This window comes from Nerophis lumbriciformis, linkage group LG24 (assembly GCF_033978685.3).
Source record: "Nerophis lumbriciformis linkage group LG24, RoL_Nlum_v2.1, whole genome shotgun sequence".
In the NCBI taxonomy this organism is placed as follows: domain Eukaryota; kingdom Metazoa; phylum Chordata; class Actinopteri; order Syngnathiformes; family Syngnathidae; genus Nerophis; species Nerophis lumbriciformis.
In genome coordinates, this window is record NC_084571.2 from 38,642,501 (window position 1) to 38,655,115 (window position 12,615).

The 12,615-nt window shown below is 42.8% G+C and overlaps 1 protein-coding gene across 1 annotated transcript in view; it reads left to right on the top strand.

Annotated features, from left to right (window-relative positions):
• myo15aa (myosin XVAa) overlaps positions 1-12,615 on the top strand; it is a 169,160-nt gene that overhangs the window by 28,406 nt on the left and 128,139 nt on the right. Inside the window, 5 exon segments of the mRNA XM_072915931.1 lie at positions 6,472-6,530; positions 7,889-8,012; positions 10,113-10,208; positions 10,267-10,398; positions 10,461-10,586. Of these exon segments, the coding sequence (XP_072772032.1) occupies positions 6,472-6,530; positions 7,889-8,012; positions 10,113-10,208; positions 10,267-10,398; positions 10,461-10,586 (537 nt within the window).

The window sequence follows — 12,615 nt, forward strand, 5'->3', positions numbered from 1 at the left end:
ATCTGTGGTCTGGATCATGTTTTTGTTATGTTCTGTTAGTTTTGGACTCTTTTAGTTCCTGTTTGACACCTGAGTTTGTTTTAGTTACCATGGCTACTTATGATTTTCACCTGCCTCTTGTTTTCGGGACGCGCACCTGCTTCTAATCAGAGGACTATTTAAGCCTGCCTTTGCCAGTCAGTCGTCCCGGCGTCATTAGTTGTTCCATGCCATAGTTTATGCTAGTTGTTTGCCACATGCCTGGACTTCGTAAATCTTGTTTATTTCATGCCACAGTTTCATAAGTTCTCTATGTCCATAGTCGATGCTAAGTGTTAGCTTTTGGCTCCAAGTGCGATCAGCGCTTTTTGCCTTTTTCTTGTTTTCCGTTTTTTTTGGACATCTGGAATCTGTCCTTGAGGAGGGGGGGATACTGTCATGATCTGTGGTCCGGATCATGTTTTTGTTATGTTCTGTTAGTTTTGGACTCTTTTAGTTCCTGTTTGACACCTGAGTTTGTTTTAGTTACCATGGCTACTTATGATTTTCACCTGCCTCTGGTGTTTGGGACGCGCACCTGCTTCTAATCAGAGGACTATTTAAGAACTAAAAGAGTCCAAAACTAACAGAACATAACAAAAACCATGATCCGGACCACAGATCATGACAGTATGTTTTAGTTTCCATGGGGATTAATTGGGTTCACCTGCCTCTGGTTAGTGGTCGGCACGCTCACCTGTTGTCGACCACTAATCAGAGAGCTATTTATTCACCTCTCTCGTCACACTCGTCCTGGCTTCATTGTTTGCATTTGCAACAGTTACGTTGGTATTCTGGTTTCCGAGTTTATGATTCCTGTGCTAAGTGGTTACCTTAGCTTCTATGATTCCTGTGCTAAGCGGTTACCTTAGCTTCTATGATTCTTGTGCTAAGTGGTTACCTTAGCTTCCATGATTCTTGTGCTAAGTGGTTACCTTAGCTTCTATGATTCCTGTGCTAAGTGGTTACCTTAGCTTCTATGATTCCTGTGCTAAGTGGTTACCTTAGCTTCTATGATTCCTGTGCTAAGTGGTTACCTTAGCTTCTATGATTCCTGTGCTAAGTGGTTACCTTAGCTTCCCGTCCGACTGGCACGCATCCCTTTAGTTTTGTTTTTGTCTGTTTGTATCTACGGTGTATGATTTATGAGCAATAAATCATCCCTAACCTCACACTGTCGTCCGAAGTTGTCCATCTGCAGTAAGCAGTGACCCCCCGCTGTGACAATATTGAATATATAAAGGGAAACATATCCAAATCCATTGCTATTCTTTATAAAGTAAAACATATACTGAATAAGAAATGTCTGCATATGTTATATTATTATTTTATTTTTCCATATTTAACATATTATGTTGAAGTTTGGGGAAATGTTTATAAAACAAACATAGACCCAATAATTAAACTTCAAAAAAGGGTCATTAGAATAATACACAAAGCGTGCTACTATGAACATACCAATCCATTATTTATAAGTTCTAATGTGTTAACATTTTCAGGTGTTGTGTTTTTAAAAACAATGGAAATTATGTTTGGAGTAAAGAATAACAGCATTCCAGCTTGTATTCTTAGGTTGTTTATATTAAGAAAACTATATAAATTACAGGGGATATTGATTTTTGAAATAGGTAAAGTAAGAAGGAATATAAAGTACAAAAGTATTTCAGTTTCAGGAGTTAAATGGTGGAACAAGCTCAGTGATGAGTTGAAGACATGTAGTTCTTTGTTAAGGTTTAAGAAAGCCTTGAAAGGTGAAATAATAGAAAATTATAAAATATAGTAACAATTAAAGCTGCAAGCAGCGTTGGTCGGGCCCGCGTATTTGGCAGGTGCTAGTCCTAAGTGTCCCAATACTTTTGTCCAGTTTTAGTCCCAAGTGTCCCAATACTTTTGGCAAGTTGTAGTCCTAAGTGTCCCAATACTTTTGTCAAGTTGTAGTCCCAAGTGTCCCAATACTTTTGTCCAGTTTTCGGCCTAAGTGTCCCAATACTTTTGTCCAGTTTTCGGCCTAAGTGTCCCAATACTTTTGTCCGGTGGTAGTCATAAGTGTCCCAATACTTTTGTCTAGTGTACCTACCTTGTCTGCATTGTGTGGGCACGCTGGTGCTTCCTGCTTTTAAGCAGCCATCTTAAAAAAACAGCAGCGCAGCAGCATCAGCGCAGCAGGTCTTTGAAGGGTCATAAAATCAAAACCGGAGCAGGTATTAAAACGCTGTTCTGTTATTTTATACACAAGGGTTTAATCTCTCTCCTGTGTTAGTTTGAAGCCGAAACGACAAACGCGCTCAGAGGAAGGAAGGTGACCGGTTTTTACAAAAAAAATTGTTTTGAAGGGGGAATAGCAAACTTCCTGTTGATTTTTGCTGGGGGTTGTCAATTTATGAAATGTAGGTCTAAGTGAGACCTACATAGAGGTTTTTGTTTCATGTCTCTCCGACCTTCCCAGTGGGAGTTACAGGCAGTTTTGTCAGTTTTTTCATCCGAGGAGCAGTTTTTTTGTGCGTTTTATTAAAAAATTGCGCTAGAGCACAATTTTGAGATTTGGGGTTAGATTTTTTTATTAGATCACAATTTTAGCCAGTCCTGATGTGTGTGTTCAGTTTGGTGAGTTTTGAAGCATGTTAAGGGGGTCAAATTACAGCTCAAAGAGGCAAAAGTGACTGTTTTTAGTACTTTTTTGTCTTGAAGGGGGAATTGCCAACTTCCTGTGGATTTTTGCCCGAGGAAATTAATTAAGGAAAAGTAGGTCTAAGTGAGACCTACATATAGGCTTTTGTTTCATGTCTCTATGACATTCCTACTGGGAGTTAGAGGCAGTTTTATTTCTAGGGGGCGCTAGAGCGCAATTTTGAATTTTGGGGTTCGGTTTTTTCATTAAAAGGCAATTTTTGGAGGTCCTGATGTGTGTGTTAAATTTGGTGAGTTTTGAAGTATGTTAAAGGGGTCAAATTACAGCGCAAAGCTGCAAAGTGCGGAAGAATAATAATAAAGAATAAAACCTTACAAATTCAATATGTCCTTATGTCCCATTGCATAAGGACTCCCTTTGGGAGTCCTTATGCAATGGGCCATGCGGGCCCTAATTACTTTCATCCCATTGATTTTTTTGAACGTTGATGTTCCAGGTAATATTATTTTCAGTGACAGCATAGGATAAGCCTTGGCTTCAGCCTATTCCTTTTTTGGTCATTATTTTTCTTTTCTTTTTGTGTGTAAATGTGTATGATTGTTAAATATGTATAATCTGTACTGTTAAACTGGTCACACAAAATGGTTGATTATATGACTGAAATAAACTCATTTCATTCATTCAATTTCAAATAGTCACTAAAAACTATTGTTTGTGCAAATTGGATGGAAAAATTAAATGGCTGAGCAGAATTTGAAACAATGAAGGGTTATTTATGGATGTTTACCACAGTAGTACCTCAACTTACTGCTTCTGTGACGGAGCTCAGACCTCCAAACACTCAATGCCGCCCATTGAAATCCATTTAATTGTCATGTCTGTGTAATCATGTTATTTTTTAAGTCATGTTTTGTTTAGTTTCTGGCTTTTCACTCCCTTGTCTTGTTTGCATGATTACCCATTAGTTTCACCTGTTCCACGTTTGGACTCATTGTGCACTCTTGATTGTCACCATAGCAACCCATTAGTTTTCACCAGTCACATCACGCACCTGTTTCACGTCTTGAGTCACGCACCTGTTTTCGTTAATCATGTCTGTAGTATTTAAGTTCAGTGTTTTTCAGTTTGTCTTTCTGACGACCTCACCACATTTATGCTCTGTCCATGCCTGACACTTCTTTCCATGTCCATTCTTCATGCAACTATTTTTGTCCAAGCCAAGTAAGTTTTTGTTCCATGTTTATAGTCTTTTTGGTTTCATAGTTTGTTCTCCGCCATTGTGCGTGTTTTTCGTTTGTACTTTTTTGCTATAGTCTTTTGGTTTCATAGTTTATTCTCCGCCACTGTGCGCGCTTTTCGTTTGCTTTTTTTTTTGATATAATAAATAAATCATGTACCTTCATTCCCGTCTCGCCCGTGCCAACTTTCCGTTGCATCCCGGAAAATCAAACACCCAAGACCAAGTCATGACATTAATCTGTGCTTGGCCCCACAAAACAGCCCATTTTTAACATGTGCCATGCTTTTTAAAAATAAAAATCACAAATATTGTATAAAAACAATACAATAGAATGTAGTACAAAAAAACAACACTAGTTTTATGAAGTCATGTAATAATAATGTACATCATTTGCCTTGGAGAGGAGACTTCTACTGTATCTTCTTCTAACTGCTTCTCCGTCAAACACACTGTCAGCAGCTTTTCCATATTTTCATTGATAAATGTTCTGAAATTTAAGGTTTTAAGTGATGAGATATAAATGTTTAGATATTATTTTCAATTTTTTCTGTTTCAGTATGGTGCGGACCAGCAGTGATATGCTCAAATTCCCTGACCACGTCATGTTTTTGATAATTTCTTTCTTTAATTCAATGAATAGCATCCATTTTTTTAGCAAAACAAAGTTATGTCAATCTTTAGCTATAAGCTAATACTAGAGAGTAAGAGTAATGTTAGTCACGTTTTGGTCGGACTTTACGGGGTTCACCAGGTAATGTCGGGGATGCTTGGAAAGAACATTTTACAAAAATCAATCTCGGGATCTAGACATCTGGTCAGGACACTCCTCACTCTTTTGCCTTCACCGTCATTGTCCATTCCTTTTTGGTGACTTTATATACTCTGGACCTAGACGTTGAGTCCGCGACATACATGGCGGACAGTAACTGATACAGTCTGCTTTGCCAGTCCGAATGCATTCGCAGTTTTCCTCGACGGCCAGGTAATACAAAGCACACGCTACCTTTTTTAATCACATCCACGGGAGCCCGCATTCTCGTTGTCTCTCCTTCGACAAATGGACAAAGTTTTTTGCTAAGTAGAATCACAGCTGACCTGGACATTGGAAAGTTCTCTTGCCGTCTGAGAAGTGTTGTATCCCAGATAGCTGCAATGGCTTTCTCTTAAGGTATTCATGTGTGATTTCCACAAGTGTCTGTACATGTAGAAAACAGAGAAACACGGGCATGTCTGGATGACTCGCCTTCATATTTCCAGTTATCCGGCTTAGTGTAGACATGGCCTCAGAAAAGTAGCGTCAGATTTAGTGCCCGTCAGTGCACACTCTATTTGAAAGATTGCATACGCGTGCTATTTGGATCTTAGTCAGTTGGCTATTTGTGTTTTGACGCAGTTTTGCTACAGAATCCCCCCCCCCCCCCCCCCCACATTTTGCCTCTCAGAAAATAATTACGAATCTAACTAGGGATGTCCGATAATATCGGACTGCCGATATTATCGACCGATAAATGCTTTAAAATGTAATATCGGAAATTATCGGTATCAGTTTCAAAATTATCGGTATTGGTTTCAAAAAGTAAAATGTATGACTTTTTAAAACGCCGCTGTGTACACGGACGTAGGGAGAAGTACAGAGCGCCAATAAACCTTAAAGGCACTGCCTTTGCGTGCCGGCCCAATCACATAATATCTACGGCTTTTCACACACACAAGTGAATGCCATGCATACTTGGTCAACAGCCATACAGGTCACACTGAGGGTGGCCGTATAAACAACTTTAACACTGTTACAAATATGCGCCACACTGTGAACCCACACCAAACAAGAATGACAAACACATTTCGGGAGAACATCCGCACCGTAACACAACATAAACACAACAGAACAAATACCCAGAACCCCTTGCAGCACTAACTCTTCCGGGACGCTACAATATTCACCCGCCGCCCCCCCACCTCAACCCCCAACCCCACCCACCTCAACCTCCTTATGCTCTCTCAGGGAGAGCATGTCCCAAATTCCCAGCTGCTGTTTTGAGGCATGTTAAAAAAAATAATGCACTTTGTGACTTCAATAATAAATATGGCAGTGCCATGTTGGCATTTTTTTCCATAATTTGAGTTGATTTATTTTGGAAAACCTTGTTACATTGTTTAATGCATCCAGCGGGGCATCACAACAAAATGAGGCATAATAATGTGTTAATTCCACCACTGTATATATCGGTATCGGTTGATATCGGAATCGGTAATTAAGAGTTGGACAATATCGGAATATCGGATATCGGAAAAAAGCCATTATCGGACATTATCTCTAAATTTAACTTAACAAAAAGGTCTGTCCTTTTTTGTGCTCAAATGTCACTAAAATGATTTAATACATATTTTTTCTTATTTTAATTTACTGTTTAATTTGGAGTATAGGTCCCAATGTCTCTTTTTTGATATGTTGCGCAAAAATCCTCCCATTTTTGAAGGAAAACAAACTTGAATACTAATATTGTTGAATGTACTCACTCTTTTTTTTGACAATTGTGTGCATAAGGGACTTTGCCGTCATTCAAGCCTTTTGTCTTCTGCACAGGAGACAATGAGGGACAAGATTTACACGCCGCTGACTGTGGACAGCGCTGTCGATGCCAGGTGATATCAGCACTTACTGTTTTTCTTACGTCACTTGAAAACTTTGTTTACAAGTCATTCATAAACTAAAACTAGGCTCAGTGTTGTGTTGTGTTGTGACGGGGGAAGAAGACGGCACAGACGACAAAGGGCGTAGTTTGGCTCAATGATTTATTATATATATATATATATATATATATATATATATATATATATATAAATTGTTGCGTCTGACCAGTTTCCTCTCAGGGAATTAAAGTCACTGGTCAATCCCAAGTTCTTTCAGATGACATATATGTTGAGTAAGAAGGACCATCAAGACAGAATAGCAATATTATCAAGTTTTACTAAAGTTTTAGGAGACCAGTCCTACAGTCCGTTAATAGCGGCATCTAGAAGCGGTCTGAAAGCCAAACGGAAAGAGACAACTTATTGAATACGAAAAACAGCCCCCACCCTGCCCAGAAAGGAATACAGCCTCTTTGTTCTAATACTGATAAGGTAAAAAGGGAGTATGCTATTCTCCCACATTTCAACCCCTTTAAGGTAAAGTACAGAGTTTACTTGCGGACATAAGATACAAGCAAAAAGAGTACACATGGGAAAATATTAGCTGTTTTAAACATGACTATGAATAAAGAAATAACTCTTAAAAATATATGCATTCTCCACAATATATATAAATAATAACAAACAATAATAATATAAACTAAAGAATGTACTGTGACAAAAATCCAAGAGTGTGTATGGTGTGTGACTAAGTGTTGGAATCAATTGTCGTGTTTTACCGATAGTGTTGAGCGAGAGGCAGAAGTCCTGGAGGGAAAAGGCATGCTCGAATGTTCGTGAGACAGGCAGGTTGTCTGGGGGGGTATAGTGAGGCGTCAACAGGTCCGTGTCCAAGCGGGAGGTCGAGGATCGAGAGAGGCAGTCCAGAATCCAGAGGGAAACAACTTGAAAGACGAGACGCACAGCTCGTCCTGTGGAACGAAGGCAGACTGCAGGAAGGACGACAAGGAAGACACGAGACTAATCAAACACGGGGAAGAAAACGCAAAAAGCAAGATTGCATAGAGCACGAAGATCGCTTACGGTACTCCAACAGATGATTACGTTCTGGCGCCGGATAGCAGGTTGAGCAGGTTTATGAAGGCAGGACCTCTCATTAGCGGCAGATGCGTTGAGTGCTGATGGAAAGCAGCTGCTTGCTGCCGCCGGAGTGACGCGCGCAGGAGATGAACGGCCGTGTGGGGCGTGTCCCGAGGTGCGCTCCGCGGGGCTCGTTGCAGAATGCGCATTGGCCTGCGCCCGGGCCGTGACACTCAGTCCTCTATCCGATAGGTGGTCTTGAATGACTTTGAACCCCCTTTGTCCTGCAGAGATGCTGTTGCCAAGATCTTGTACTCCCTGCTCTTCCACTGGCTGACAGAGAGGATCAACACTCAGGTGTATCCTCGCCATCACTCTCTCTCCATCTCCATCCTGGACATTTACGGATTTGAGGTACTGGACCGTGTCTCTACGCTACTCTTTGTCATGAAAACACCTGATTTAATAAAGGTTTGCGTGTACTAAAACATGTGCAAACTTAATAGCACGTGCAAAGCTGATCTACTAAACGTGTGCAAAGTGGATTGCGTCTGTTAAGTGAGCAGAATAAGGTGTGCAATCCATTTTGTGTCTTTGTTTTCATTATACACTATATTGCCAAAAGTATTTGGCCACCTGCCTTGACTCACATATGAACTTGAAGTGCCATCCCATTCCTAACCCATAGGGTTCAATATGACACCTTTTGCAGCTATTACAGCTTCAACTCTTCTGGGAAGGCTGTCCACAAGGTTGCGGAGTGTGTTTATAGGAATTTTCCACCATTCTTCCAAAAGCGCATTGGTGAGGTCACACACTGATGTTGGTAGAGAAGGCCTGGCTCTCAGTTTCCGTTCTAATTCATCCCAAAGGTGTTCTATCTGGTTCAGGTCAGGACTCTGTGCAGGCCAGTCAAGTTTATCCACACCAGACTCTGTCATGCATGTCTTTATGGACCTTGCTTTGTACACTGGTGCACAGTCATGTTGGAAGAGGAAGGGGCCCGCTCCAAACAGTTCCCACAAGGTTGGGAATGTTTTGGTATCCTGGAGCATTCAAAGTTCCTTTCACTGGAACTAAGGGACCGAGCCCAACTCCTAAAAAACAACCCCACACCGTAATTCCTCCTCCACCAAATTTCACACTCGGCACAATGCAGTCCGAAATGTAGCGTTCTCCTGGCAACCTCCAAACCCAGACTGGTCCATCAGATTGCCAGATGGAAAAGTGTGATTCATCAGTCCAGAGAAGGCGTCTCCACTGCTCTAGAGTCCAGTGGCGACGTGCTTTACACCACTGCATCCCACGCTTTGCATTGGACTTGGTGATGTATGGCTTAGATCCAGCCGCTCGGCCATGGAAATCCATTCCATGAAGCTCTCTGCGTACTCTACGTGGGCTAATTGGAAGGTCACAGGAAGTTTGGAGCTCTGTAGCAACTGACTGTGCAGAAACTCTTTGCACTATGCGCTGACCCCTCTCTGTCAGTTTACGTGGTCTACCACTTGGTGGCTGAGTTGCTGTTGTTCCCAAACTTTTCACTTTTCTTATAATAAAGCCGACAATTGACTTTGGAATATTTAAGAGCGAGGAAATTTCACAGCTGGATTTGTTGCACAGGTGGCATCCTGTTATAGTTCCACGCTGGAAATCACTGAAAGCGGCCCATTCTTTCACAAATGTTTGTAGAAACAGTCTCCATGCCTAAGTGCTTGATTTTATACACCTGTGGCCGGGCCAAGTGATTAGGACACCTGGTTGTCATCATTTGGATGGGTGGTGTTGTGTTTTGGACCAGTTGTTCCTCCCAGGGAATTCAAGTCACAATTCGCTCCCAAGTTCTTTCCGACACTTAAAGCTGAGTTGAAAAACCACCAGAGACAGAATAGGTATTTTGTTGTATATTCTCAAAGCTTTGCCAATATACATTGATTGAGACCAGTCTAACAATCGAACATTCTATTGCGCCTCCCAAAATGGTCTGTCTTCCCAACGCCAAAAACCTCTCTTTCCTTCCCACTCCCTAGCCATAACACAAGCACAACGTCTCCCTAGCCATAATACATTCCAAAGAACTCAAGGTTAACACACACAGTTTACTTGCTGACAGAGCATCAAGAGAAGAAATGGAAAACACGGGCTGTTTTCAAATATGACAAAGAAATGGAAGAAGTACAACTTAAATTCGGATATATGTAAATATCTGCCTCCGACAGTGGCCAAATACTTTTGGCAATATAGTGTATAGAGTGCTTCACGTTCTTGACCTGACCCCCTCCAGGGAACTGCGGTCCTGTATAATGATGCTCGCTTGTACTAAAGCAACTTTTGGTTCAGCAAAGCGTCTCCGACGTCTCTTTTGATCCAGCCGCACAGCCGTGTCGCCCTTCTGTCCGGACGAGGATGACAAGACCAGAAATACACTTCAATAAATTTCACAAGACGATTACCGCATGGATTTTGGATCTTAGTAAATCAGGCTGTGTGTGTGTGTGTGTGTGTGTGTGTTCACAGGATCTAGCATACAACAGCTTTGAGCAGCTGTGCATTAACTATGCCAACGAGTATCTGCAGTTCTTCTTTAACAAGATCATTTTCAGGGAGGAACAGGTAAGCCACTTGCATGTCTGATCAGAAAGCCTTCATCCAACGTACTTTTATGATGCAGGAGGAGTACAGCAGGGAGCAGATTCCCTGGCAGGACATTCCGTTTGATGACAACCAGCCCTGCCTTGACCTCATCGCCGCAAAGCCTCATGGGATACTGAGGATACTGGACGACCAGAGCTGTTTCCCGCAGGCAAGTGATCACACGTGCAAGTGTGTACATTTCCAATGGTAATCAGCCTGCTTGTTGAGCAGGCAACGGATCATACCTTTCTCCAAAAGTGTCACTATCACCATGGCAACAGCCCACTGTATGTGAAGCCAAAGATGCCCCTCCCCGAGTTCACCATCAAGCATTTTGCCGGGCGTGTCAGCTATCAGGTGTGTTGATCTTCGTTAGGTACACTCGCACAATAGCCATCCATCCATCCATCTTCTTCCGCTTATCCGAGGTCGGGTCGCGGGGGCAGCAGCCTAAGCAGGGAAGCCCAGACTTCCCTCTCCCCAGCCACTTCGTCCAGCTCTTCCTGTGGGACCCCGAGGCGTTCCCAGGCCAGCCGGGAGACATAGTCTTCCCAACGTGTCCTGGGTCTTCCCCGCGGCCTCCTACCGGTCGGACGTGCCCTAAACACCACCCTAGGGAGGCGTTCGGGTGGCATCCTGACCAGATGCCCGAACCACCTCACCTGGCTCCTCTCGATGTGGAGGAGCAGCGGCTTTAGTTTGAGCTCCCCCCGGATGGCAGAGCTTCTCACCCTATCTCTAAGGGAGAGCCCCGCCACCCGGCGGAGGAAACTCATTTCGGCCGCTTGTACCCGTGATCTTGTCCTTTCGGTCATAACCCAAAGCTCATGACCATAGGTGAGGATGGGAACGTAGATCGACCGGTAAATTGAGAGCTTTGCCTTCCGGCTCAGCTCCTTCTTCACCACAACGGATCGATACAGCGTCCGCATTACTGAAGACGCCGCACCGATCCGCCTGTCGATCTCACGATCCACTCTTCCCTCACTCGTGAACAAGACTCCGAGGTACTTGAACTCCTCCACTTGGGGCAAGATCTCCTCCCCAACCCGGAGATGGCACTCCACCCTTTTCCGGGAGAGTACCATGGACTCGGACTTGGAGGTGTTGATTCTCATCCCAGTCGCTTCACACTCGGCTGCGAACCGATCCAGTGAGAGCTGAAGATCCTGGCCAGATGAAGCCATCAGGACCACATCATCTGCAAAAAGCAGAGACCTAATCCTGCAGCCACCAAACCAGATCCCCTCAACGCCTTGACTGCGCCTAGAAATTCTGTCCATAAAAGTTATGAACAGAATCGGTGACAAAGGGCAGCCTTGGCGGAGTCCAACCCTCACTGGAAACGTGTCCGACTTACTACCGGCAATGCGGACCAAGCTCTGACACTGATCATACAGGGAGCGGACTGCCACAATCAGACAGTCCGATACCCCATACTCTCTGAGCACTCCCCACAGGACTTCCCAAGGGACACGGTCGAATGCCTTCTCCAAGTCCACAAAACACATGTAGACTGGTTGGGCAAACTCCCATGCACCCTCAAGGACCCTGCCGAGAGTATAATAGCACAATAGCATTCAATTCAATGAAGGTATCAAAACATATGCAAAGCTAGTAATCCTTCGCCATTGCTGTGAAGTATTACTGAAAATATTGAAAGTTCATTTGGATTTTGTACTTTTTTTCATTTTTGTACTGTAATACTTTTAGGTCTTCATGAATTTCCACATTCTAATTATTAGAACGCCCACAATACTGGGAGGAGGGGATGCACATACAGTCGTGGTCAAAAGTTTACATACACTTGTAAAGAACATCATGTCATGGCTGTCTGGAGTTTACAATCATTTCTACAACTCTTATTTTTTTGTGATGTAGTGATTGGAGCAAAAACTTGTTGGTCACAAAAAACATTCATGAAGTTTGCTTCTTTTATGAATTTATTATGGCTCTACTGAAAATGTGAGGGTCAAAAGTATACATACAGCAATGTTAATATTTGCTTACATGTCCCTTGGCAAGTTTACCTGCAATAAGGCACTTTTGGTAGCCATCCACAAGCTTCTGCTTGGATTTTTGACCACTCCTCTTGACAAAATTGGTGCAGTTCAGCTAAATTTGTTGGTTTTCTGACATGGACTTGTTTCTTCAGCATTGTCCACACGTTTAAGTCAGGACTTTGGGAAGGCCATTCTAAAACCTTCATTCTAGCCTGATTTAGCCATTCCTTTACCACTTTTGACGTGTGCATGGGGTCATTGTCCTGTTGGAACACCCAACTGTGCCCAAGACCCAACCTCCGGGCTGATGATTTTAGCTTGTCCTGAAGAATTTGGAGGTAATCCTCCTTTTTCATTGTCCCATTTACTCTCTGTAAAGCACC